The sequence below is a fragment of the Hyphopichia burtonii genome (assembly GCF_001661395.1).
Source record: "Hyphopichia burtonii NRRL Y-1933 unplaced genomic scaffold HYPBUscaffold_5, whole genome shotgun sequence".
NCBI classification, from domain to species: domain Eukaryota; kingdom Fungi; phylum Ascomycota; class Pichiomycetes; order Serinales; family Debaryomycetaceae; genus Hyphopichia; species Hyphopichia burtonii.
The window spans coordinates 81,755-102,358 of record NW_017963732.1 but is presented as its reverse complement, the minus strand read 5'-3'; the positions used below and the strand labels follow the sequence as shown (position 1 = coordinate 102,358).

Sequence of the window (20,604 nt, the reverse complement as noted above, 5' to 3'; positions counted from 1 at the left end):
TGTAATACTTATACTTGTAATACTTGTAATACTTATACTTGTAATACTTGTAATACTTATACTTGTAATACTTGTAATACTTATACTTGTAATACCCGTACTGATACTTACTGATACCTGATACTGTACTTTATAGACTATAGACTATAGACTAGGCTTTACTGATCGCTATGCGCATACTCCTATCACCCTACCCAGTGGTCTAGTATGATACAGTATATTGATGGCATAGCATGATGGAGCATGATAGAGTATAGCATGATAGAGTATGATAGAGTATGATAGTAGGAGTAATAGTAGGAGTAATAGTATAGCCGGGGTTAGCGGTGTGCAGGAAGTCATACCACTAATTAACTCCCACAATAAAATCCCGTGCGCTCATCTGGTGACAAACTTTAGCAGCCATCCAAATTGGTGGTATGACAAGGGTGAACCATGTGTTGCAAGAGGAATATATAAGAGCAACCGGAATCCTGGGTAGAGTGGTAATTGTTTCATCATCATTGTCAAAGTTCAATTCACTTTACAAAACAAACAGTCTACAAAACAAACAGTCTATCAAATTAAATAAAAATGGTTACTACTATTGGTATTAATGGTTTCGGTCGTATTGGTCGTTTAGTCCTCAGGGTCGCTTTAGAAAGACCGGACTTGCAAGTTGTTGCCATTAATGATCCTTTCATTGCTGCTGATTACGCTGCTTATATGTTCAAATATGATTCTACTCACGGTAGATATAAGGGACAAGTTGAAGCCAACGGTTCTGATTTAGTCATTAACGGTAAAACCGTTAAGGTTTTCCAAGAAAGAGACCCAGTCAACATTCCATGGGGGGCCAACGGTGTTCAATACGTTATTGAATCCACCGGTATCTTTACCAAATTGGAAGGTGCTCAAAAACATATTGATGCTGGTGCCCAAAAAGTTGTTATTACTGCTCCTTCTGCTGATGCTCCAATGTTTGTGGTTGGGGTCAATGAAGAAAAATACACTCCAGATTTAAACATTGTTTCCAATGCTTCTTGTACTACCAATTGTTTGGCTCCTTTAGCTAAAGTTATCAATGATAACTTTGGTATTGAAGAAGGGTTAATGACCACTGTCCACTCCATTACTGCCACTCAAAAAACCGTCGATGGTCCTTCTCACAAAGATTGGAGAGGTGGTAGAACTGCTTCTGGTAATATCATTCCTTCTTCTACTGGTGCTGCTAAAGCCGTTGGTAAAGTTATTCCAGAATTAAATGGTAAGCTTACCGGTCTTGCTCTTAGAGTTCCAACCGTCGATGTCTCGGTTGTTGATTTAACCGTCAGATTGAAGAAATCAGTCACTTACGAAGAAATCTCTGCCGCTGTTAAAAAAGCTGCTGATGGTCCTCTTAAGGGAGTTTTAGGTTTCACCGATGAAGCCGTTGTCTCCACTGATTTCTTGACTTCAGAATACTCCTCCATCTTTGATTCTAAAGCCGGTATCTTATTATCTCCAACTTTTGTTAAATTAATTGCTTGGTACGATAATGAATACGGTTACTCTACCAGAGTTATCGATTTATTAGAACATGTCGTCAAATCTTCTAAGTAATTGTCTTATCGTTTGTGACTTAAATGCCTTTACGTATTAATAAATTTGTTATCCTTTAACTGTTTTGTATTAATTGTATTAACTATCCCTGTATTAACTGTATTACGGTATAATATATAAGTGTATGTTGTATAACTATAATTGTATGTTGTATANTGTTGTATATCTTTATAATTGTATGTTGTATAACTATAATTGTATGTTGTATATCTTTATAATTGTATGTTGTATAACTATAATTGTATGTTGTAAAACTTTATAATTGTATGTTGTATAACTTTATAATTGTATGTTGTCTCACGTGACGGGTGCTATATCTTTTCTCGAAATAAATTATCAACTCCCTGTTTATTAACTCCCCATATACCTCAATCATGTCTATATTCTTTAAAGCACCGCTAGATATTGAAATCAGGCTAGATAACGAACAATCCCGTAAAACAATCGACGTGAAAACCCCGCAAGGAAGATTAGAAAAATTACCAGTCTATCAAGATGGTGAAAGTGTAAAAGGTTCAATCACAATTCGTACTAGAGACGGTAAAAAAGTCGATCATATGGGGATAAAAGTTCAATTATTAGGGGTCATTGAAACAAACACCGACTCTTTAATCTCAAATGAATTTCTTTCTTTGGCAACCGAGTTAGCGTCTCCTTCCCAATTAACCCATCCAGAAACTTATCCTTTTGAATTTAAAAATGTCGAAAAACAATATGAAAGTTACAGAGGTAAAAATGCTAGGTTAAGGTATTTTATTAAAGTCATTGTATCTAGAAAATCCTCCTCCGAAATAACAAGAGAAAAAGAATTATGGGTCTTTCAATACAATTCATTATCAAACTCTTCAGAGTCATCTCAAAATTCTTCCCAATTATCTAAAAATAATATCCCTACAACTGTTAAAATGGACGTTGGTATAGAAGACTGCTTACATATAGAGTTCGAGTACCTGAAATCAAGATTCTCCTTGAAAGATGTCATTGTTGGTCGAATCTTTTTCTTATTAGTCAGACTTAAAATTAAACATATGGAATTATCGCTCATCAAACGTGAAACAGTGGGTCTGCCCCCAAATCAAATCACTGATAGCGAAACTCTAGTAAGATTCGAAATCATGGACGGGGCTCCAGTTAAAGGTGAAACAATCCCAATAAGATTGTTCTTGGGTGGCTTCGATTTAACCCCAACTTATCGTGACGTCAATAAAAAATTCTCTACAAGAACTTACTTATCGCTTGTCTTAATTGATGAAGATGCAAGAAGATACTTCAAACAAAGTGAAATCATTCTATATAGAGATCAGTAATTTGTAAAATAAAACATCCGTACATCCGAATGAAAAGGCCTCGAGTTCACACTTTTAGTCTGAAGGAAAAAGGAAAAAAGCAGTAGGAAAATGTTGATAACGATCTATTGATCTTTTTGTTGTGAAAATCAGTAAATAAACCTTGTTATTCAAATATTTGTAACCTGCCAATTCTCCCATTATAGGCCACTCATATTCAGCAGCGTTTGTTAAGGAGCCTCATAAACAATTATCTCCAAACACTAAACCTCCATTTCTCCCATCGCCATCCAACAAATGATTCACATATAATGAGTGTTTCAATATCAGGACGGGACTCAAATCGACTAGATAATGATATGGTTATTAGTTCGTCTTCTGAGGCTTCATATAATTCCAGAAATAATCAAACGGTTACTGTTTCCACTGCAGGGATAAGAGCATTGGTTTATCAATTACAGTCATTATACTTGAGAACTCCAGTTAAACTATTTAGACCTTCTAGATTTGACTATTTGGCTTACGTTCGAGAATTGGCCAATAAACATGATAACATCCACTCAAAACCTTACAGCTTTAGAACCCATTCCTCGATTGGAATGCTTATAAACGTTATTAAAAAGGAAGGTTGGAGATTTATTCCTGAACAAGTTTTACCTCCCCTTTTAGCAAACTCGGCAACCGGTTTGATATTGTATGGTACCTATTTAACCGCATTAGATCATTTCAACTCAAATCATAACTTTGATAAAAATCAATCGCAATTAAGAAATTCTTATTTTACAACTGTTGATACTTTTAAAGCTGGTTTTATAGCAGGAATTGCACAATCCTTAGCAGCTGCTCCTATTGATGCAATTTATACTAGACTGTCTGCAGCAGAAATGTTAAATAACGAACACCAAAGAAACTTATGGATTTATGGTCTCAATAAATTGAAAGAAATCGGTTTGGTTGGGGTATTTGCAGGATATGGATTTTCATTAATTAAAGAGAGTTTGGGTTTCGCCTTTTATTTTTCTGCTTTCGAAACAGTTAAAACTCAGGGTTATAATTTAACTTATAAAATGATTAATTCTTATCAAGGCTTCAAAAAGTCTTTGAATGACAAATTTACCTACATTGGTATAATTTCAAAGGCTCCTCAAGTTGATCAAAATAAAGTAAAACTAGAAGAAAAAAGACTGACAAAACTTTTAAAATCGACTTTTGTATTATTGGCCGGAGCATCGGCTGCATTTTCACTTTTAGCTATTCAATACCCTTTAACAAAAGTTCAAAAAATTCATTTGTCTAGATTAGAAGCCCTAGATGTTTATAATGCCTCAAGAAACTCAAGAAGACCATTCATTAAACTTTACTATAATTCATACATCGATACCTATTTACAGGTTATTAAAATGAAACACAAATCAAAATTATCCTGGTTTAACGTAAGTTATAAAGGATTCTTTAGATACGCATATACAACTATTCCAAGTACAACTATTGGGTTACTCGTCTTTGAAATTATGAGAACAAAGTTGAGCGATAGTCTCGAAGATGAAGGTGTTTTGGGTCCAAGCTAAGTTCTTCATCAAGCTCATAATGATTACTACATTTATTCCTTGTACATATTCTTTTATATAATTTTTTTCTCTCGTTTATATTTATTAACTGTATAATATTGATCATATTTACTCACGTATATCTTATAATTGACCAGTCTTCTTTAAGTAAGCGTTCCAACCAGCAGCTCTGTATCTTTGACCTTCAGTACTTGGGTCTCTTCCTTTACCGAATAAACCTCTACCAACAATAATGATGTCAGTACCAGTAGAAACAACTTCATTAACAGTTCTATATTGTTGACCCAAACCGTCTCCTTTATCATCCAACCCGACACCTGGAGTCATGATGATCCAATCAAATCCCTCTTCAACTCCACCCATATCTCTTTGAGCTATAAATCCAATAACAAATTCTTTATCAGTTTTAGCTATATCAACTGTTTTTTCAGTGTATTCACCATAAGCCAATGAACCTTTTGAGGATAATTCTGCTAACATCAATAAACCTCTTGGTTCACTGGTAGTCTCTTTAGCAGCTTCTTTCAACCCTTGAACAATACCATTACCTGTTATACTGTGGGCATTAGTGATGTCTGACCATTGAGCAATTTTATAAACACCACCAGAATATTGAGATTTAACAGTGTTACCAATATCAGCAAATTTACGATCTTCAAAAATCATAAATTGATGCTTTTTGGCGAGTTCTAGCAATGGAACAATTGTTCCTTCGTAGGAAAAGTCATCGATTATATCGATGTGAGTCTTCACCAAACAAATGAATGGACCTAACTGATCAATTAAGTCTAAAAATTCTTTTGTAGTTTTGACATCAACAGAAGCACATAAATTTGTCTTCTTAGAATCCATAAGTTTGAATAACTTTTGAGCTACCGGGGATGGGTGAGCTTCTGCTCTTTCAGTATAAGTCTTATTCGTGACCATTGCGACAACAAGGTTTTTTAGCTTCTCTGGTTTAAAGTTACGCCGACAGTACTAGAAATGAAAAAAAAAAAAATAGAATAAAAAACTTTTAAGATCAAAAAAACGAAATGCGCACTTACATCAAGATACTTAAGAATGGTATTATACAACGCTGTCTATATCTATACAAATTATACAAATGAATTCGCTTTGTAGCGACAGGACCAGCCTAGTTATCAATCTACTTCGGTTTCTTCCGGTTCGACAGTTTGCTCTTTTTCACCTTTATCACTCTTAGTCGTATTGTCCTCAACTGGACCCTTATCGTTTGAGCCAGCGATTTCGTTTTTCAACGATGGATACAACGTATCGATCTTTTCCCAGGATGAGTTCCACAAATCATTGTTCTCCTCAGTAAGTATCTTGCCATTTTGCAACACTAACACCATGTTCTTGACTAATTCTATTCCTGACTCTTTGATAAGATTATTGGATTTGTTGTACTTCTCACCAAGATCGTTGAATATGATGAAATTGTCAAGAATTGTCAACCAGGCACGGTCAGTTTGTTGTTCAACAAATTTAGTGTGGTAATTCAAAAATACTCTACTAATAAGAGATAAGGCTTCGAATTGAGTGGACATGAAACCCTTGATATCAGTTTGTAACACATCATGTTTAGATAACTCTGTTAAAAGTGGGAATAAACCGTACTCAAATATACCAAAAGCAGTGAATTCGTCACTGATCTCGGTGGACAAAACAGTAGCCTGCAATGTTTTAATGGCAAACGATCTTATTTCTCTGCATGGGTTGAAACATTGATGCGCCAAAGCTTGAACTAAAGAGTATGAGAGTTCTTTTCCTTCAAAGTCTTTTCTTGTTACCACAGAGGCAAGTTCAGAGGTCAAGCCAATTGATTTTTTGGAGATTTCAACTAAATCTTTGAAGTAAACGTTGTCGGCGCTTTCAGGAACTTTCTGGCCTGAGCCCGCTAATTGTTCACTCTCTTGTTCCCATTGAGAACCAATGGCTCCTAAAGAGGAAACTTCATCCAACAAACCCAATATTAACATATAGTTCGTTGGTGTAATGTCATTGGGTGAAGATTTAATTATTCCGTCAACAAAAGGAAGTATTTCATGGGCATGAGTAGGGTTTGATCCAAATGTTCTCATAAGTTTCCAATAATCATCGTTATTAAGTAAAACTTTACAATAAGGTGAGTCATCATCAACTAGAGAAATTAATGGTTGAACTAATTGAGCTCCATGTTTTGATGATAATTCCTTGTCTTGTAATACAAGACTTCTCAAAACTTTTTGGGCAACATCATCCTTAGTCTCTTCACCATGTCTCAAGGTAATGAATAAATATGCACTTAACCTCAACATTGTTTTTTTGGAAATTTCGGAAACGTTCAAGGCAGAAGCAATGGAATTTGCTACAAGACTAGTCGTCTCAAAATCTTTTAATAATAAACAAAAACATACTGCAACTTCATATATAAATAAAGTTTCAGTTTCGAAATATCTCTTACTTTTATCTGAAAACTCAGGTAAGGATTTCAAAAGTTTTTGAAGAAACAATTTCAAGTCTGTAGGCGAGCCACGGGAGATGTTCTCAAAGATAGATGGAACATTCACTGATCTAACGCAGTCAATAGCTGAAAGCGTAGATTCCACTTCTTGATCTGATGGCTCAGGAGGTTCATCAGAGTAACCTTTCAAAAATGACGAAAAAGTAGATAAAATACCAGAATCCTTCATTGCTTTACTTCTGTTAATAATGTAACGAGGTTTTACTTTTGGTAATGGATTTAGTTTTACCTTCTTTTGGAAATCACTAAATAAGTTAGGGTTTATTAAACAATTCTCAAATAAGTTCAAAATAATTTTAAGCACCTTGTCCCAAGAATCAGTGACTTTACAATCTGTCTTTTTGATCAATCTAAATAAAACAACTGTTGATAATTGAGCTTTAAAATCTCTTCCAAACCAAACCGCCATTTCACTAACAGTTATAGCGTCCTCTTTATTTTCAATCTTTATTTGAGTTATTGGAATTTCATCCCTAGGACCGTCATCTGAGATTATAGGGCTTTCTGTTGTGTTAGTCAATGAAGTCAAGTCCGCCAAAAGTCCAATCAATTTATCAACGGATGAGCTTAGGTTGTAATAAATACAAATATTGGCACATTTGTCTATCGAGGACATTAATCTGGTTATGACATGGTCATCTGTAGCCTCTTTGAAAACACTGATCAATGTATCAATCAAGCGATCAACTATGGACTCGAATAAGACTCTGTCGAATTGGCAAATATGGCCAATTCCAAACTGCTTTTGATTGTAATCGCTATTTGCTTCAGAGCCAATTACAGAAGCTTGCGAGGAAATCAAATTATGCCAAGCGTCGTCAAACCATTTATCGGTACCGTGGTGTTCTTCGGGCATGATTATTTCACGATCTCTAATGGAATAGTAAATTTTTGATAAATACCAAGTTGGGAAATCTTTACCGTAATAAATTCCTCTTAAGTTCTTCTTGTATGAATCTAAGGTCATATGGCTTTTAACTTGAGGGTTGTGTAAGTCGGTATTTAACATGATTACTGAATAGGATAAGATGAATACGGCATCAGCATCAGGCCTGACTGGTTCTAGCTCTTCTTCTTCTGCTGCTGCTTCTTCTTCTTCTTTTGCTTTCTCATCTTCATTGGCCTCGTCTTCCTTCTTTTGTGAGATTTTATCTGATTCTTCAGCAGGATGTTGACAATTTACATATCTTTCAGCAAACAACTCAACGACTCTTTCAATTTGCTGAGATTCACCCGGTAATCTGAAAGCTTTCAATAATATTCTAAGAGCTTCATCTACTCGTAAGTCGGAGAATTCAAACAAATTTATAAACTCCTTTAATAACTCAGCATTTGATTGTTTGGTTAAGAATTCACCCAAAATCTTTTTGTTAAGTCTTACAGACTTAGTGAAGAAAAATTTAGCAAGCTCTTTAACATCTTTCTCGTCAGTGATGAAACCTCTTTTAGCTAATTCTTTAATACCTTCTTTTGGGTTTTTATTCATGATTTCAGTAGATTTGACAAAGGATGTTTTTTGATTCTTATCCATGATCAACAGATGAGTATCAATATCACCAGAGTCTTTTTGAGCAGATAAGAGTTTGATTCTATCATTTATGCCTCCAATGAATGACAAAACTCCTTCCAAACAAATTGGTGGAACGTTATCTGTAGTGTATAATGCTGATTCCGGTAACGAAAGTTTACATAAGAAATCCAAAGCAGTTATAGCCAAGTCGCTTCTATCGAAATCACAATCATAATCAATGAATAAATTAGTAAAGAAGATAGGGGATCTGGTCCAAAGCAATGATAATGATTCAATCAACATTTCTTTAGAAGCAGAAATTCTATTAGAGACAGATGTTTCATTGCCTCTAAGGGTAGTATTATTTTTTTTATCTGCTTTGGTATCCGGTAATATAGATCTGATTAAAAGCGTGAAAGTTAATTCAATTTGTGATTTCAAATGTCTACCTAAGACAATTGCGGTGGTAGAAAACAATTGCAAAGCTGCTTGTAGTAATGCAGGAGAATCCGTTGTGGTAATTATTTGTAAGACATGCTTTGAAATCGGGTCTGAAACTAAAGTCATTAAAGATGGGTGACGAGGAATTTCAGCACCGGAAACTTCTAATGCGGTATTTATTAAGGATAAGGCAAAAACTCTTGTACTTTCCATATGTTGATATTGATTGGAAGGTGAAATCATCGAAATCAAGATCCCTGCAAATTCATTGATACATACAATATCAAATGGGTCTTCATGGTCAAAAGTTTCTTCAGCATTTGGCTTTTGAATTTCTTTCTTTTCATCAATTTTATTTGATTCATTAACGTTAACTTCGGAAAGCAGTTGCTTAGGAGTTCCAACTGCAGGAGTTTTATTGCTTGCATCAGTACCACCAATTATATCTTCAGGTAATTTAGTTTCGGTGAAATTAGTTTGTAAATCATCCAAGCCTTCGGATTCTGGTTCTAATTCTTTAATTTTACTAAAAATACGAATTGTTATGGATACCATGGCCATTTCTGCTGCTCTTCTTAACACTTCACTTCTTCTTTTATTACAAGCTAAGGAAAGGCAAGTTTGAATAACTTCGGAAACCACTTCATTTGGTAATAAATTTGATAAGGGACACTCTATAATTAACTCTAATAATCTAAGAACTTTCAAAAGAACAGAATCATCTGAGTTTTGATCTGCAGCTTCAAAACGGCAATGAGTTAAAGAGGATATTATTTGGACCAAACTGCTTTGTAAATTCTTTGACTTCAAGGATATAATGTCATAAGTGATGAATTTAGAAATTGAATTAAGAGCCAATGCTGTTATATGACCAGAAGTAGATGAAGATTTGATAACAAGTAAAAAAGGTTGTAAAAGGGTTAAGCTATCAATATGGTATAGATTATCGGCTTCAGCTAACATTGATCTTAGTTGTAAAAAACTAGATAACAAAGGATTATCATTAAAATTATTAGATCGATTATTGGTGTTTGTAATATTTGAACTCAACCCCAAATTGGAAGTTATTGATTCATCTTCTCCAAAAATATCGCCAGCACCTAGAATGGCAGCAACACCACTTTGAGACCATCTACTTACTTTCCTCATCGCAGATGAAATAGTCATACACTCACTGATCATGAGAGTAAGAGGATCAATGGCCACTAGATTAGACTCATGGTGGATTGAGCTATTAAACGTTTGTGGCTGCAGATGGCCTGGCAAGCTAAGTGGAGTTGGCGACGATGTAAATCTGCTCTGCATCCTAACTCCTATGAACTATAATCAAAGAATGCCAATACCTTTATAGCCTTAATTAATTTTTGAAGAAACCCACAAATTTAAACTAATTTCAATGCAACAAACGAGAGGAGCCCTGACAATTGCACAATGAATGATTGTAGAATAGTTCCCAATGTAATTACACTTATCGTGAATGGATTTGTTGATAAGCTGTCCACTTTTCACTATTCAGTGTTTTTTTTCTGTGCTTTGATTCACAATTTTTCGTCGGTGTTCCTTTTTTTTTTCACTTGTTAGCAGTTTTAGTGTACGTTAACAGAAAATGAATGCAAATAAATGTATTGAAATAACTATATAAGAATAACATAAGCTAGCTTTATATGGTTGAATAAATAGTCGGTTGTATAAATTGTACAGTTGTATAAGGATATATAGCACAGTCAAATGTTTCTTTGGTAGTAGTTTCTGAAAGAGGTCCACGGCAATCTCCATTCTTTCTGTTGTAACTTTGGATGGAAAACATCAAAATCATATTTTTCTAATTTTTGTAAGTATAAAGTGGTTGGGATTGCCACCATGAAGGGGGTGAAAATGACATCAGGTAAGTTTTTCCTCCATTTTTTATGGTTCAGTTGAATTAGCTTATCATTTTTATTTTCATTAACTACTTGAATGATTTCATTTCTTGATTTATCGAGCTTATCTCTAGCAGCCAATATATGGTCATTAGCACTGACTGCAGTCTCATATACTACGTTTTGAATTTTCTCCTTGACTTCTTTAATATCGTTTTCATCTTTCAAATGACCTTGGGTGATTCTCAAGACTGATTCTTGGGACAAGTCATGTTTTGTCATGAGATCAATTGGTAGCGTGATTTGATTTCTTGTTCCTGAGTAATAGTTCAATCCCAAGATCATGGCTCCGACGGCAGTGGCTTGTCCTATATGTGCTGCGATATCACTGATTTTATTCTGTAATGATGTCGAATGTTCCAATAAACTAATGGCTGATGGGGATATCGATGGAGATAGTAATAATCCTTGAGTTAGATAATTCAATTGTGAATAGGTACCTTCTCCATAGGCACATATATCATCCACCGTTTGAAACTGCTTGGACTTCAAAAAATGTCTTCTTGTTTGTAAAAATTGATGGAATGGTGAAATATCAAGATTTAAGTCATTTCTTAATGCATCTCTTAACAAAATTGCAATTGGTTCTCCAATATCTTTTTCGGAAGTTGGGTCAGTGAACACTCTGGATAATGAGTCACTCCAGAATTTGAATTTCATATCCGCTGTCAGAATTCCCATCGAACTCGATAGTTGATTTGATGCTTTGGATGCAACCGATGCTGCATTATTCCCCCCGTCATTAATCTTATTGATCTCCAAGTTGAATGCTCGAATGGCTAGAAACGCATTCCGACACGGCTCGGGCATATACTGTGCCAATATATAAGATGATCTATCGTGTTTTTCTAATAAGGTATTGACATTTTCACTTGCTTTATAAAGTTGTTGTTCGTATCTACCTGTATTGGTACTTGCGTACCTCCTCTGGTACATCCGGATATATTGCATCTGACTCTGACTTATTCTTCTATAAGAAAACATCGTTTCCCTGTGGTTGTGGTCCTGGTATATGCGGAGTACTTATTGCTAAAAGACTTTGCTTTGCTTTGCTTATAAAAAATCTCATCGTCATTGGATCTTTTTCGATTGCAGTAGAAAAAAAAAAGTCATCGTAGAACTGGAAAATAATCTCGAGAACTCATTCCTATATTTCACAGCCAGATAAAAATGAAGGTTGAGCTAGTTAGGCCTTGTGCCTTCTTTGACGTTTCCGTAGGCGACAGAAACTGTGGGAGAATTGTGGTGGAGCTCTATGACGATCTTGCACCCAAAACGGTCAAGAATTTCTTAGAATTGTGTCTGACTGATATCAAAGAAAGAAGCCTTACGGGGAACTATTTCCATCGTGTTATTAAGAATTTCGTGATACAAGCTGGTGATCTTACATATGCGAAGGACCTTGATAAATATCCCGATCCAAACGTAGGTAAAGGAGGGATTTCCATCTATAACAATGAGGCTTTTGAAGATGAAAACTTATCTGAAGCATTAGATGGACCATTCAAGTTATGTATGGCCAATAGTGGTCCGAATACCAATAAGTCCCAATTTTTTATCACCACTTACCCACAGCCACATCTTAATGGTAAGCATACAGTGTTTGGTAGAGTGATTCACGGGAAATCAGTGGTGAGAGAAATTGAGAATGTTAATACTGACAGTGAAAATGTTCCTAAACTTTCTGAAAGGGTGATTATTTATAACTCTGGTATTTGGAATGAAGGAGATGAAGTTCCGATATATAATGCCAGTTATGATCCTATAGGGGGTGATATTTTCGAAGAATACCCTGATGACGATGTACATATAGATAAGGAATCTTCTGAATCGGTTTATCATGCATCTTCCAAAATCAAAGAAAGTGGTGGATTGCTTTTCAAAAAAGGAGAAAAACAACAAGCTTTTCTTAAATATAAAAAATGTTTAAGATATGTGATGGAATATTTCCCAGATCAAGATCAAGAACCGGATTGGTTTGCTAAGTATGAAGATTTGAAGAAAAAATTATATTTGAATTTATCTTTAGTTTGCTTACAATTGAAAAATTTCAGAAAATGTATTGATTATTCAAGTTATTTAATTGATATGAAATCAAAATTGAATCCTCAAGAATTAGCAAAAGCACATTATAGACATGGTTGTGGATTAGTAAATACTAAAAAATATAAAGAGGGTCTCAAAGAATTAGCAATGGCTAAAGAATTGATTCCCGATGATGCAGTTATCGCAAGAGAATATGAGAATTGTGAAAGACTAATAGAACAACAGAAAAAGGAAGAAAGATCTAAATACGCTAAATTCTTCTCATAATATTAGTAATACAAATGAATAAAAAGACATATCAGGAAAGAAAAAGAGAAAAAAAAAAAAACACTATGTGGACTGTCATAAATTAGATGGTATCATAAGGCTATTTATAGATGATGCATAATGCAAGCGATGAATGCAAAGGATAGAGTAATCATAAGTAGGCATGGGAAAGTTGTAGTTATGGCTGATCAGTTGACCTTGATTCCTCGTCAACTGGCTCATCATTATTTTGGGTAGTCGAGTTATTATTGGTGTCCGATCTACTGGGTTGATTAAATAAACTTCTCAAATGAAGAAAATCAAGAACGTCATCTACTCCTCTTTCTGGTCTAGTTTCACCGGTTCGGGTTTCAACACCATCAGCGGTTCTTCTGCTCTCGACAACATTGGGGAATAATGGATTTGTTGGTCTGGGAGAAGACGCTTGATTATCTGAAGATCTAGTGAAAGCCCTTCTAAATTGAGAACGATCAAAAAAACGTATCTCAGGGAAAAATCTTGAGCGTATAGTGGATCGACTTGAATTATCATCATCGTTGGATCGTTCGCCAGATTCGCTTGTAGATGATTGATCAATTGGTCTGGAACTTTCAGTAGTATTTTCAGTATTGGATTGGCTAAGATTATTTTCACTTGAATTATCATCTCTATTTGAATAAGCTGCATTTAATCCGTTCAAGATTCGACTTGATATTTGATCAATATTCAATTCGTTTCGATTGTCATTATCAGTATTATTAGAAGTATTGTCATTATTCAATGGATTTGAATCCTGTTGTTCTGGTTCTGGATCAGCACATGACTGTCTACATAAGGGACAAGTTGAATGATCTTTTAACCACTCAAACAAACAAGACTTACCAAAGACATGGCTACAAGGTAGCTCAACGGCAACATGAGCATATTCTCCTTGTCCTGAGAATTCAGATAAATATTTTGGTCTTTCCCTCTGTTCATTGGGGGTAGAAGGTTGTGAATTACTTTCTGAAGGAACAGGGGGGTTACTTGAAGACCCTGGACGAATACTAGAAGAACCCGGGTGGAAGTGATCGTGTTCCTGAGAGGAAGATACTGAAGCTTGACTTGACAGATTATTCAACTTTCTCTTTTTGGTCGGGACTTTATCGGTATTAATATCCTTTGCTGGTGAATTTTTCTGTTCTTTCAAAGTAACAAATTTCTCAAAGCAAATCGAGCATTCCGGTATATCTTTAAGTTCATGTGCCTTTTTAATCGGGAACAAGTTGAATTTTTCCATGGTGATACCTCTTTGGCGGTTCAATTGGCCATTTATGCTAGAATAGGCCATCTGGGCAGCAATCCTCACAAACTCATGAATGGTGGCGGGGTGTCTATATAACGGATTATTTGGCAAGGACATAACCAATGAACTAGAGGTATTATTGGAGTCGGTGAACGCATAGTTAATGATAATCAAAGCCGGTTCATTCCCTTGCTCACTGGAAGGAGCAGGTGAGTTTGAAGCTGGATTTGAAGTTTCACTATTTGTATTGGTTGAGCCTCCATTTCTTCGGGAACTAGGATCAAAAATACTATCCATGAGACGGTCAAACAAGTTCATTGAGCCCGATCTTTCGGCACTTTCAGCATCCAGTTCATTGTTGTCACTGGTAGACGTGGTTGGTCGTGGAGGAGAAGAGTTGCTACGACCTCTATGAGGCAAAGGTTCATCATTAGACTGATCCTCAGATCGGTTTTGTCCATCGCTCGTTAGTACTTGTCAAAACACATAACGTAAGTAAGAAGGGCTCCCGCAACATACCTATTCATTTCATCAGTTTTCTTTCTAAGTTCCCGTCTAAACCACTATAGAGGTGCAAGTTGAGAAAAGACCAGGTAATAGAAATGGATATAGTCAGAGATTACAAATACGATCAAGCTTTTTTTTTTTCGGTTTTGGTTTAAGTTTGAAGTCGATATCGCACACTTTGTTCCTTACACACTACGTGGAATGACGTAGTTTCAACCTTTGGAGTCATAAGTCAAGATACATTAAGGTAATATATTCTACATATGATATATATTATTGAGAAGGAGCTTAGATGAAGAATATTGATGAAACAAAAAGAAGAGTAAAGAATGCCATGCCTTTACTGTAGGAAGTAGATTTTTCAGCCCCAGACAGTTTCCCATTGGAAGAGCCACGGTACAGGGCAGTTTGAGTAGCTTGACCTTCGGAAGCAGCAGAATACAGAGTAGAAGAGTAGTAGGCAGCATTAGTGGCACCTGGGACTGAAGAAGAAATGATTTTAATATCTTCGTCAGTGGTATATTTGGCTTGAGCCACTGAAATTTCATAATCATCTATATCATAAACAAGGTACATTGAACGCAAAGCATTATCACCTAATAAGATGTAGTCACTTTTTTGATTCAAAACCCCCAAGTAACAAGTTCTACCTGAAGATAAGGTTAAGTTGGTTAAGGGAACTTTAATTTCATTACCACTAAAATTGAAAATAACTTGTACTGATTCATTATCGATACAATCAATTTCATAAGCTTGTGAGGAGCTGGAATAACTGCCGCCTAAAACTTCACCGAATTTTTCAAAAAGACTAGTTGGGAAATATGATAAGGTAGAACCACTATCTAATAAGGCGGTATATTTATTATTGGTAACGTTAACGTTTGAATTGGAGTCATTCACTGAAATCAGATCAACCATGATTTCGAATCTAATGGCAGTATCGTATCCACTTGATTTTAATGTGTTAATGATGGGAACAGTTTGTAAATCTCCAGAATATTTGGCTTGATCAACAGCACCGAATAAGACATTACCACTTTTAGCTGATTGATCCCCCAAATATAACGAAAAGGCATTTTTATGAATTAACCCATTATTTTTCAATTTTAAAGGTAAATTTTCATATTGGTATGGATTTCCCAGGTAGGAAGACGAATAGGTGGTTTCCAAACCAGGTAATCCAATACCCAAAACCCCAACGTTAGAGTCGGTTTCATTAACAACAGCAAAACTTAAGTCACTAACACTAGTGTCCCCGATTCTAACGGTATCGTAACCCCAAAATCCTAGTGCAGTAGTACCATCACCGTAAGAGATTTGGAAAGCGCTTGCACTATCATTTTTATGGAACGAATCAGAGCTTGAAGTGGAGAATGATCCGTATTGAGTACAAGTATTTGATCCTCCCGAAGAGGAAGAGTCACCTCCATCATTTCCACTTCCACTTCCGCTTCCTCCACCACCACCAATAAGACCACCTCCCAAGTCACTACTGACAGAAGTACCAGTACTTATGATGGTGGTGGTGAAACTACCATCAGAACCATCTTTTTCATGATCATCACAAAACAAGCAACTTTTCCGATGACTTTGAATGATATTTTCAGTTCTGGTAGCATTGGGTCTCGATGCAATTAATCCCATATTTTTTTTATAAGACGAAGACGATGCTGACACACAGTCAAGGTCTTTCTCCATGATCCATAAATCAGACGATCCAGTATCCACCAAAACCGATAAATTTTGGTTATTGGATCCAATTCGTAAAGTAGCCATATAAAAACTTCTTTGATTCTTAATTTCCATTTCTACACTGTCATCTCGTTTGGATATACCGCCTTCGGCGTGTCTTGTCATATCCCTGGTACTGGTGCCTCGGTGGATATCAAAATCCAACCTATATATACCATTCCCACTTTCTTCTCCAACGATATCAGAGGTATCAGGAGTAGCAGCACCCCAAACCGTCACCGACGTAACCGTTGCTGCGATCAATGTAGACAACAATAATCTCATACCCAATAAAAGAAAGCTCTTGTCTTACTTTGAAATGCAGCTTCGTATTTAAAACCCTGTGCAATAGTAACTAAAAGGTTATTCCTCTGTCTATATATATACCTAGATATCTTCGTCTATATATCATCGCTTGATTGGGCACTGCCATACCAAGAATCACTACCTGATATTGGGTGCGTGCACTACCGTCCGTCGCTTTCTTTACCGTTTTGTGGTGCACGGGTGCTTCGTTCCGCCCCCCGGGTTTTGCTATTTTTAGGTATTGCAATCTTCAAAACATGTTATTTTTTTTTGTTTCACTACTTCAGTGTTCCAGATTTAATTAGGGCACTGGCTAAAGCCTCCATGGAAAGTCATTTTGCACCGGTCCCCCCCTTAAAATGGGGTTTTTCGATGACCTTAAGGAAAATTCTTGGAGCTGAGTGGCTGAAAGTCGGTGAGTTTTTATTAGGATTGCCAGGATAACCGAATAGTGCCAACATGTTGCTTTGTCAGCAGTAAAATTGCGAATAAGTTAAAAATTTTAAGCATTAAAGTGAAATTAGTGTTTTTTTTTTTTAATATTATTTATCTATAATAAACGATTATGTACTTTTTAAATTTGGGGTAACAACTTTCTCGATGTATTCATCAATCATTTCTTGAGTTAGTTCCATTGTAGTGAATTGATGGGAATTTTTTTCAATTAATTCATCATTAAGTTCTATATTATTTGTAATTGGGATTTTTGTAAATTCATCAGTATCTCTTAGAAAAACGAACAAGTCTTTCATTCGAGTGATATAAGTGACAAATGTTCCGGATGATCCAAAGATATCATCGGTTAAAAATTGCCAACTACTTCTACTAAGATTAGTTTCGATTGTGGAGACCAATTCATTTAAATCATCTTCCTGTCTTGATTGATGATCAGTGTCTAATAATTTGATGAATCCATAACAAACTTTTAATATTTTTTTATAGTAGGGAATATGGCTAATTTCTAAATGTTGATGATCGATTGATTCTACTGGATTAATTTTTGATTCATTAGGTTCTTCTTCTTCATTAGTATTAATATTAAGAGAATCATCAAGATCTTCATCCTGGACCACGATTGGATTCCCATCACGTTTTTCATCAGCAAACTTATTCAAAGTATGGCGATAATTTTTATTAACTTTTTCATAAATTTTCATTAAATTTACTCGAGGAGTAACATCAGTTTTAACTGAAGTGAAATATCTTAGGGAAACTAAAAAAATCCCTTGAGTAATTAGAGATTCCCATAAAAAATTAATGACTGTATAATCAAAATCTCGATTAATTATATGATTAAGAGTTAGTCTGGATTTAGTTTGATTAACAATGATTTCATCAATAGCATTAAAACAATTAAATGAAGATATTATAGTGATGATATAAGAAGCATATCTTAAACTTGGGAAATACCCCGATTCTAATTTAACAAAACTTAACCATCGAACAAAAATATTCATGACAAGTTGGCCTTGAACCACTAGAACCAAATCCTGTTCAGTAATTAAACAATTATTATTATTTTTCAATTTATTTTGAAATTTTTTCAATCTTTCAAAAATTAAATCCCCGATATTTTTGTACAAGGTTAAATATGATTCAATCATTTCTTTAACCAGTTTAACATTATTGAATCCCTTATAATATAATGCCCACATTTGCATTTGAAAATTTCTTAAATTTATAAATCGTTCATCTCCTTTAAAAATATTTGATCCAAATAGAAGAATTAATAATTTTTTATGGGGTAACGCTGATTCTTTAAATTCCTTTTCTTCAATTGAATTATCTTTAATTTGAATATATGGAACGGTTATTTCTGCAAATCTAATTTGAATCCACATAATATTTGCAACATAATATTTTTCATCATTTTCAAAAAATTCAATTGAATTATTACCATTTTCTCTTCTGGTAATTGCTTGGTCAAATTCTTCATCGGTTTTATCTTGAATAAGATTAATAAATTCCTCATTATCACGAAGTTTTAATAATAATCTATTATGTTCTTCTCCGGCCTTTTTATGACCAGTGTTGATAAAATAAAACATTTTACTTAATAAATACCAATTAATTAAATAAACTGATTCATTCATTTTATTAGTAAATACCACTTTTGATCTAATAATTTCACAAATTTTTAACCACCCACCACAAAGTTGGGATTTTGTTGGATTTCCAAGAGAATTTGTTATTTGAGTTTTTTGAAACCATCGATCAGGACTTAAAAGGGTCCCATTCATTAATATCCAAAAACCTAAACTTAACCATCTTAAGGACGTGACATCCCATTTTATTGGATTATTTGAAGGCATTGTTCTGAAACAATTTAATTTTTCATAAACCATTTCAATATCTAATAATTCTTCTTCAAAAATACATTGAGTCTGTAAGAAAAGATTAAATAATTCAATAAGAACTGATTCATTCTTAATATTATATTTGAAAAATAATTTCAGTTCTTCTAATGTGAAATTAATTATGGTGAAATTATCATTATAATCTTGATCTTTTAATAAGTTTGTTTCATTTATGTGTTTTATAATTTTTGGATTACCACGAATCAATTTTTTAATTGGACTTTGTCTACTTTGTTGTTTAGCCATTGAAAAGGAAGTTGGAGGGGTACCGGTGGACCCACTATCCGAGGAGGTGTTTGTCATTGGTACCAGTTGAATGGGGTTAAAGATGGGCGAGGTTACACTTGATTGGTATTCCGGGGAGTATGCAATAGGATGAGGTGGTAATTGAGGTAATTGAGAAGGTAATTGAGAAGGTAGTTGAGAAGGTAATTGAGAAGGTAATTGAGAAGGTAATTGAGGAGGTAATTGAGGTAATTGATGAGGTAATTGGGGAGGTAACTGATGAGGTAATTGATGAGGTAATTGGGGAGGTAATTGGGGAGCAAACTGAGGATATTGGGAAGGATATTGGGGGATTTGACTTATTGGTGGCGGGGCTGGGGATAATTGGGGTGGGAGATGGGACTGTAAATGAGGTTGTAAATGAAGTGGTAAAGCATGAGGAGGGGGAGGAGGAGGAGGAGGCTGTAGAGGAACATGGGTTTGAACATTAACATTAGGAACATTAGGAGGAATTTGATTCATTAAATAAGGTTGATTTTGATATGCTGGAGGATAAGAATAAGGATAATAATTTTGCGGATGATTATAGGGACTCATTAAAGGATGAATATTTTGCATGGGATGAAATTGATGAGGTTCTTCAGGGATAGTTTCCGGGAATCGATTAAAAGAAGTAAGATGGGGGTTTAAAGATTGAGCTTTTTGTTGTTCTAACTGTTGTTTCTTTTTATCGGTTCTTAACTTTCTTAATCTCATTTTAGCTAATTCTTCATCAAAGGGAGGTTTTGGAGGATCTAATAAGCATTTATGGGGTCTTTTAAATTTCACACAAGAAGAACAGGGAATTTTCAAATCACAGCGAATTTTCAAATTTTTACATTGGCCACAACTATACGATCTTCTTTTTCTTTTTGGTTTAACTGGAGGGTTTTGATTGGGAGAACCTATTGGGGTATCTTCAGAGGTATTTAGATTCATTATGACATGGATATTAAAAGATTGAATGGAACATGTAAATAATTGTAATTAAATGAAAAATAATTAATGACAAATGTAATTAAATGAAAAATAATTAGTGACAAATGTAATT

General features: G+C 34.8%; 9 protein-coding genes across 9 annotated transcripts; 4 read left to right on the top strand and 5 right to left on the bottom strand.

Moving 5' to 3' along the window:
• Positions 1–573: 573 nt before the first annotated feature.
• Positions 574–1,581, top strand: HYPBUDRAFT_111088 (type I glyceraldehyde-3-phosphate dehydrogenase; the record flags this gene model as incomplete). The annotated part of the gene is made up of 1 exon (XM_020218807.1): positions 574–1,581. The coding sequence occupies one exon, from the start codon at positions 574–576 to the stop codon at positions 1,579–1,581; it is 1,008 nt and encodes a 335-aa protein (XP_020075377.1).
• Positions 1,582–1,947: 366 nt separating this feature from the next.
• Positions 1,948–2,970, top strand: PEP8 (retromer subunit). Its single transcript, XM_020221430.1, has one exon. It carries the CDS (start codon positions 1,956–1,958, stop codon positions 2,886–2,888), a length of 933 nt encoding a protein of 310 aa, XP_020075376.1. The 5' UTR covers positions 1,948–1,955; the 3' UTR covers positions 2,889–2,970.
• A 256-nt stretch (positions 2,971–3,226) lies between these two features.
• HYPBUDRAFT_110474 (uncharacterized protein) lies at positions 3,227–4,435 on the top strand (the record flags this gene model as incomplete). Its single annotated transcript, XM_020218768.1, has 1 exon — positions 3,227–4,435. One exon carries the CDS (start codon positions 3,227–3,229, stop codon positions 4,433–4,435), a length of 1,209 nt encoding a protein of 402 aa, XP_020075375.1.
• Positions 4,436–4,483: 48 nt separating this feature from the next.
• Positions 4,484–5,398, bottom strand: URA3 (orotidine-5'-phosphate decarboxylase). The gene has a single exon (XM_020221429.1). The coding sequence runs from the start codon at positions 5,360–5,362 to the stop codon at positions 4,559–4,561; it is 804 nt and encodes a 267-aa protein (XP_020075374.1). The 5' UTR covers positions 5,363–5,398; the 3' UTR covers positions 4,484–4,558.
• An 88-nt stretch (positions 5,399–5,486) lies between these two features.
• GEA2 (Arf family guanine nucleotide exchange factor) lies at positions 5,487–8,791 on the bottom strand. Its single transcript, XM_020221428.1, has one exon. The coding sequence runs from the start codon at positions 8,752–8,754 to the stop codon at positions 5,578–5,580; it is 3,177 nt and encodes a 1,058-aa protein (XP_020075373.1). The 5' UTR covers positions 8,755–8,791; the 3' UTR covers positions 5,487–5,577.
• A 1,754-nt stretch (positions 8,792–10,545) lies between these two features.
• HYPBUDRAFT_153222 (uncharacterized protein) lies at positions 10,546–11,827 on the bottom strand. The gene has a single exon (XM_020221427.1). The coding sequence runs from the start codon at positions 11,793–11,795 to the stop codon at positions 10,617–10,619; it is 1,179 nt and encodes a 392-aa protein (XP_020075372.1). The 5' UTR covers positions 11,796–11,827; the 3' UTR covers positions 10,546–10,616.
• A 143-nt stretch (positions 11,828–11,970) lies between these two features.
• HYPBUDRAFT_140442 (peptidylprolyl isomerase) lies at positions 11,971–13,124 on the top strand (the record flags this gene model as incomplete). The annotated part of the gene is made up of 1 exon (XM_020219749.1): positions 11,971–13,124. The coding sequence occupies exon 1, from the start codon at positions 11,982–11,984 to the stop codon at positions 13,122–13,124; it is 1,143 nt and encodes a 380-aa protein (XP_020075371.1). The 5' UTR covers positions 11,971–11,981.
• A 178-nt stretch (positions 13,125–13,302) lies between these two features.
• Positions 13,303–16,911, bottom strand: HYPBUDRAFT_6715 (acid protease; the record flags this gene model as incomplete). The annotated part of the gene is made up of 2 exons (XM_020223602.1): positions 13,303–14,829; positions 15,208–16,911. 2 exons carry the CDS (start codon positions 16,909–16,911, stop codon positions 13,303–13,305), a joined length of 3,231 nt encoding a protein of 1,076 aa, XP_020075370.1.
• A 584-nt stretch (positions 16,912–17,495) lies between these two features.
• On the bottom strand, positions 17,496–20,492 carry ZCF8 (Zcf8p; the record flags this gene model as incomplete). The annotated part of the gene is made up of 1 exon (XM_020223601.1): positions 17,496–20,492. The coding sequence occupies one exon, from the start codon at positions 20,490–20,492 to the stop codon at positions 17,496–17,498; it is 2,997 nt and encodes a 998-aa protein (XP_020075369.1).
• Between the last annotated feature and the right edge of the window lie 112 nt (positions 20,493–20,604).

Excerpts from the sequence above, each read along its gene's own strand:
- PEP8 (XM_020221430.1), top strand. The coding sequence starts at position 1,956 with ATGTCTATATTCTTTAAAGCACCGCTAGATATTGAAATCAGGCTAGAT.
- URA3 (XM_020221429.1), bottom strand. The coding sequence starts at position 5,362 with ATGGTCACGAATAAGACTTATACTGAAAGAGCAGAAGCTCACCCATCC.
- GEA2 (XM_020221428.1), bottom strand. The coding sequence starts at position 8,754 with ATGTTGATTGAATCATTATCATTGCTTTGGACCAGATCCCCTATCTTC.
- HYPBUDRAFT_153222 (XM_020221427.1), bottom strand. The coding sequence starts at position 11,795 with ATGTTTTCTTATAGAAGAATAAGTCAGAGTCAGATGCAATATATCCGG.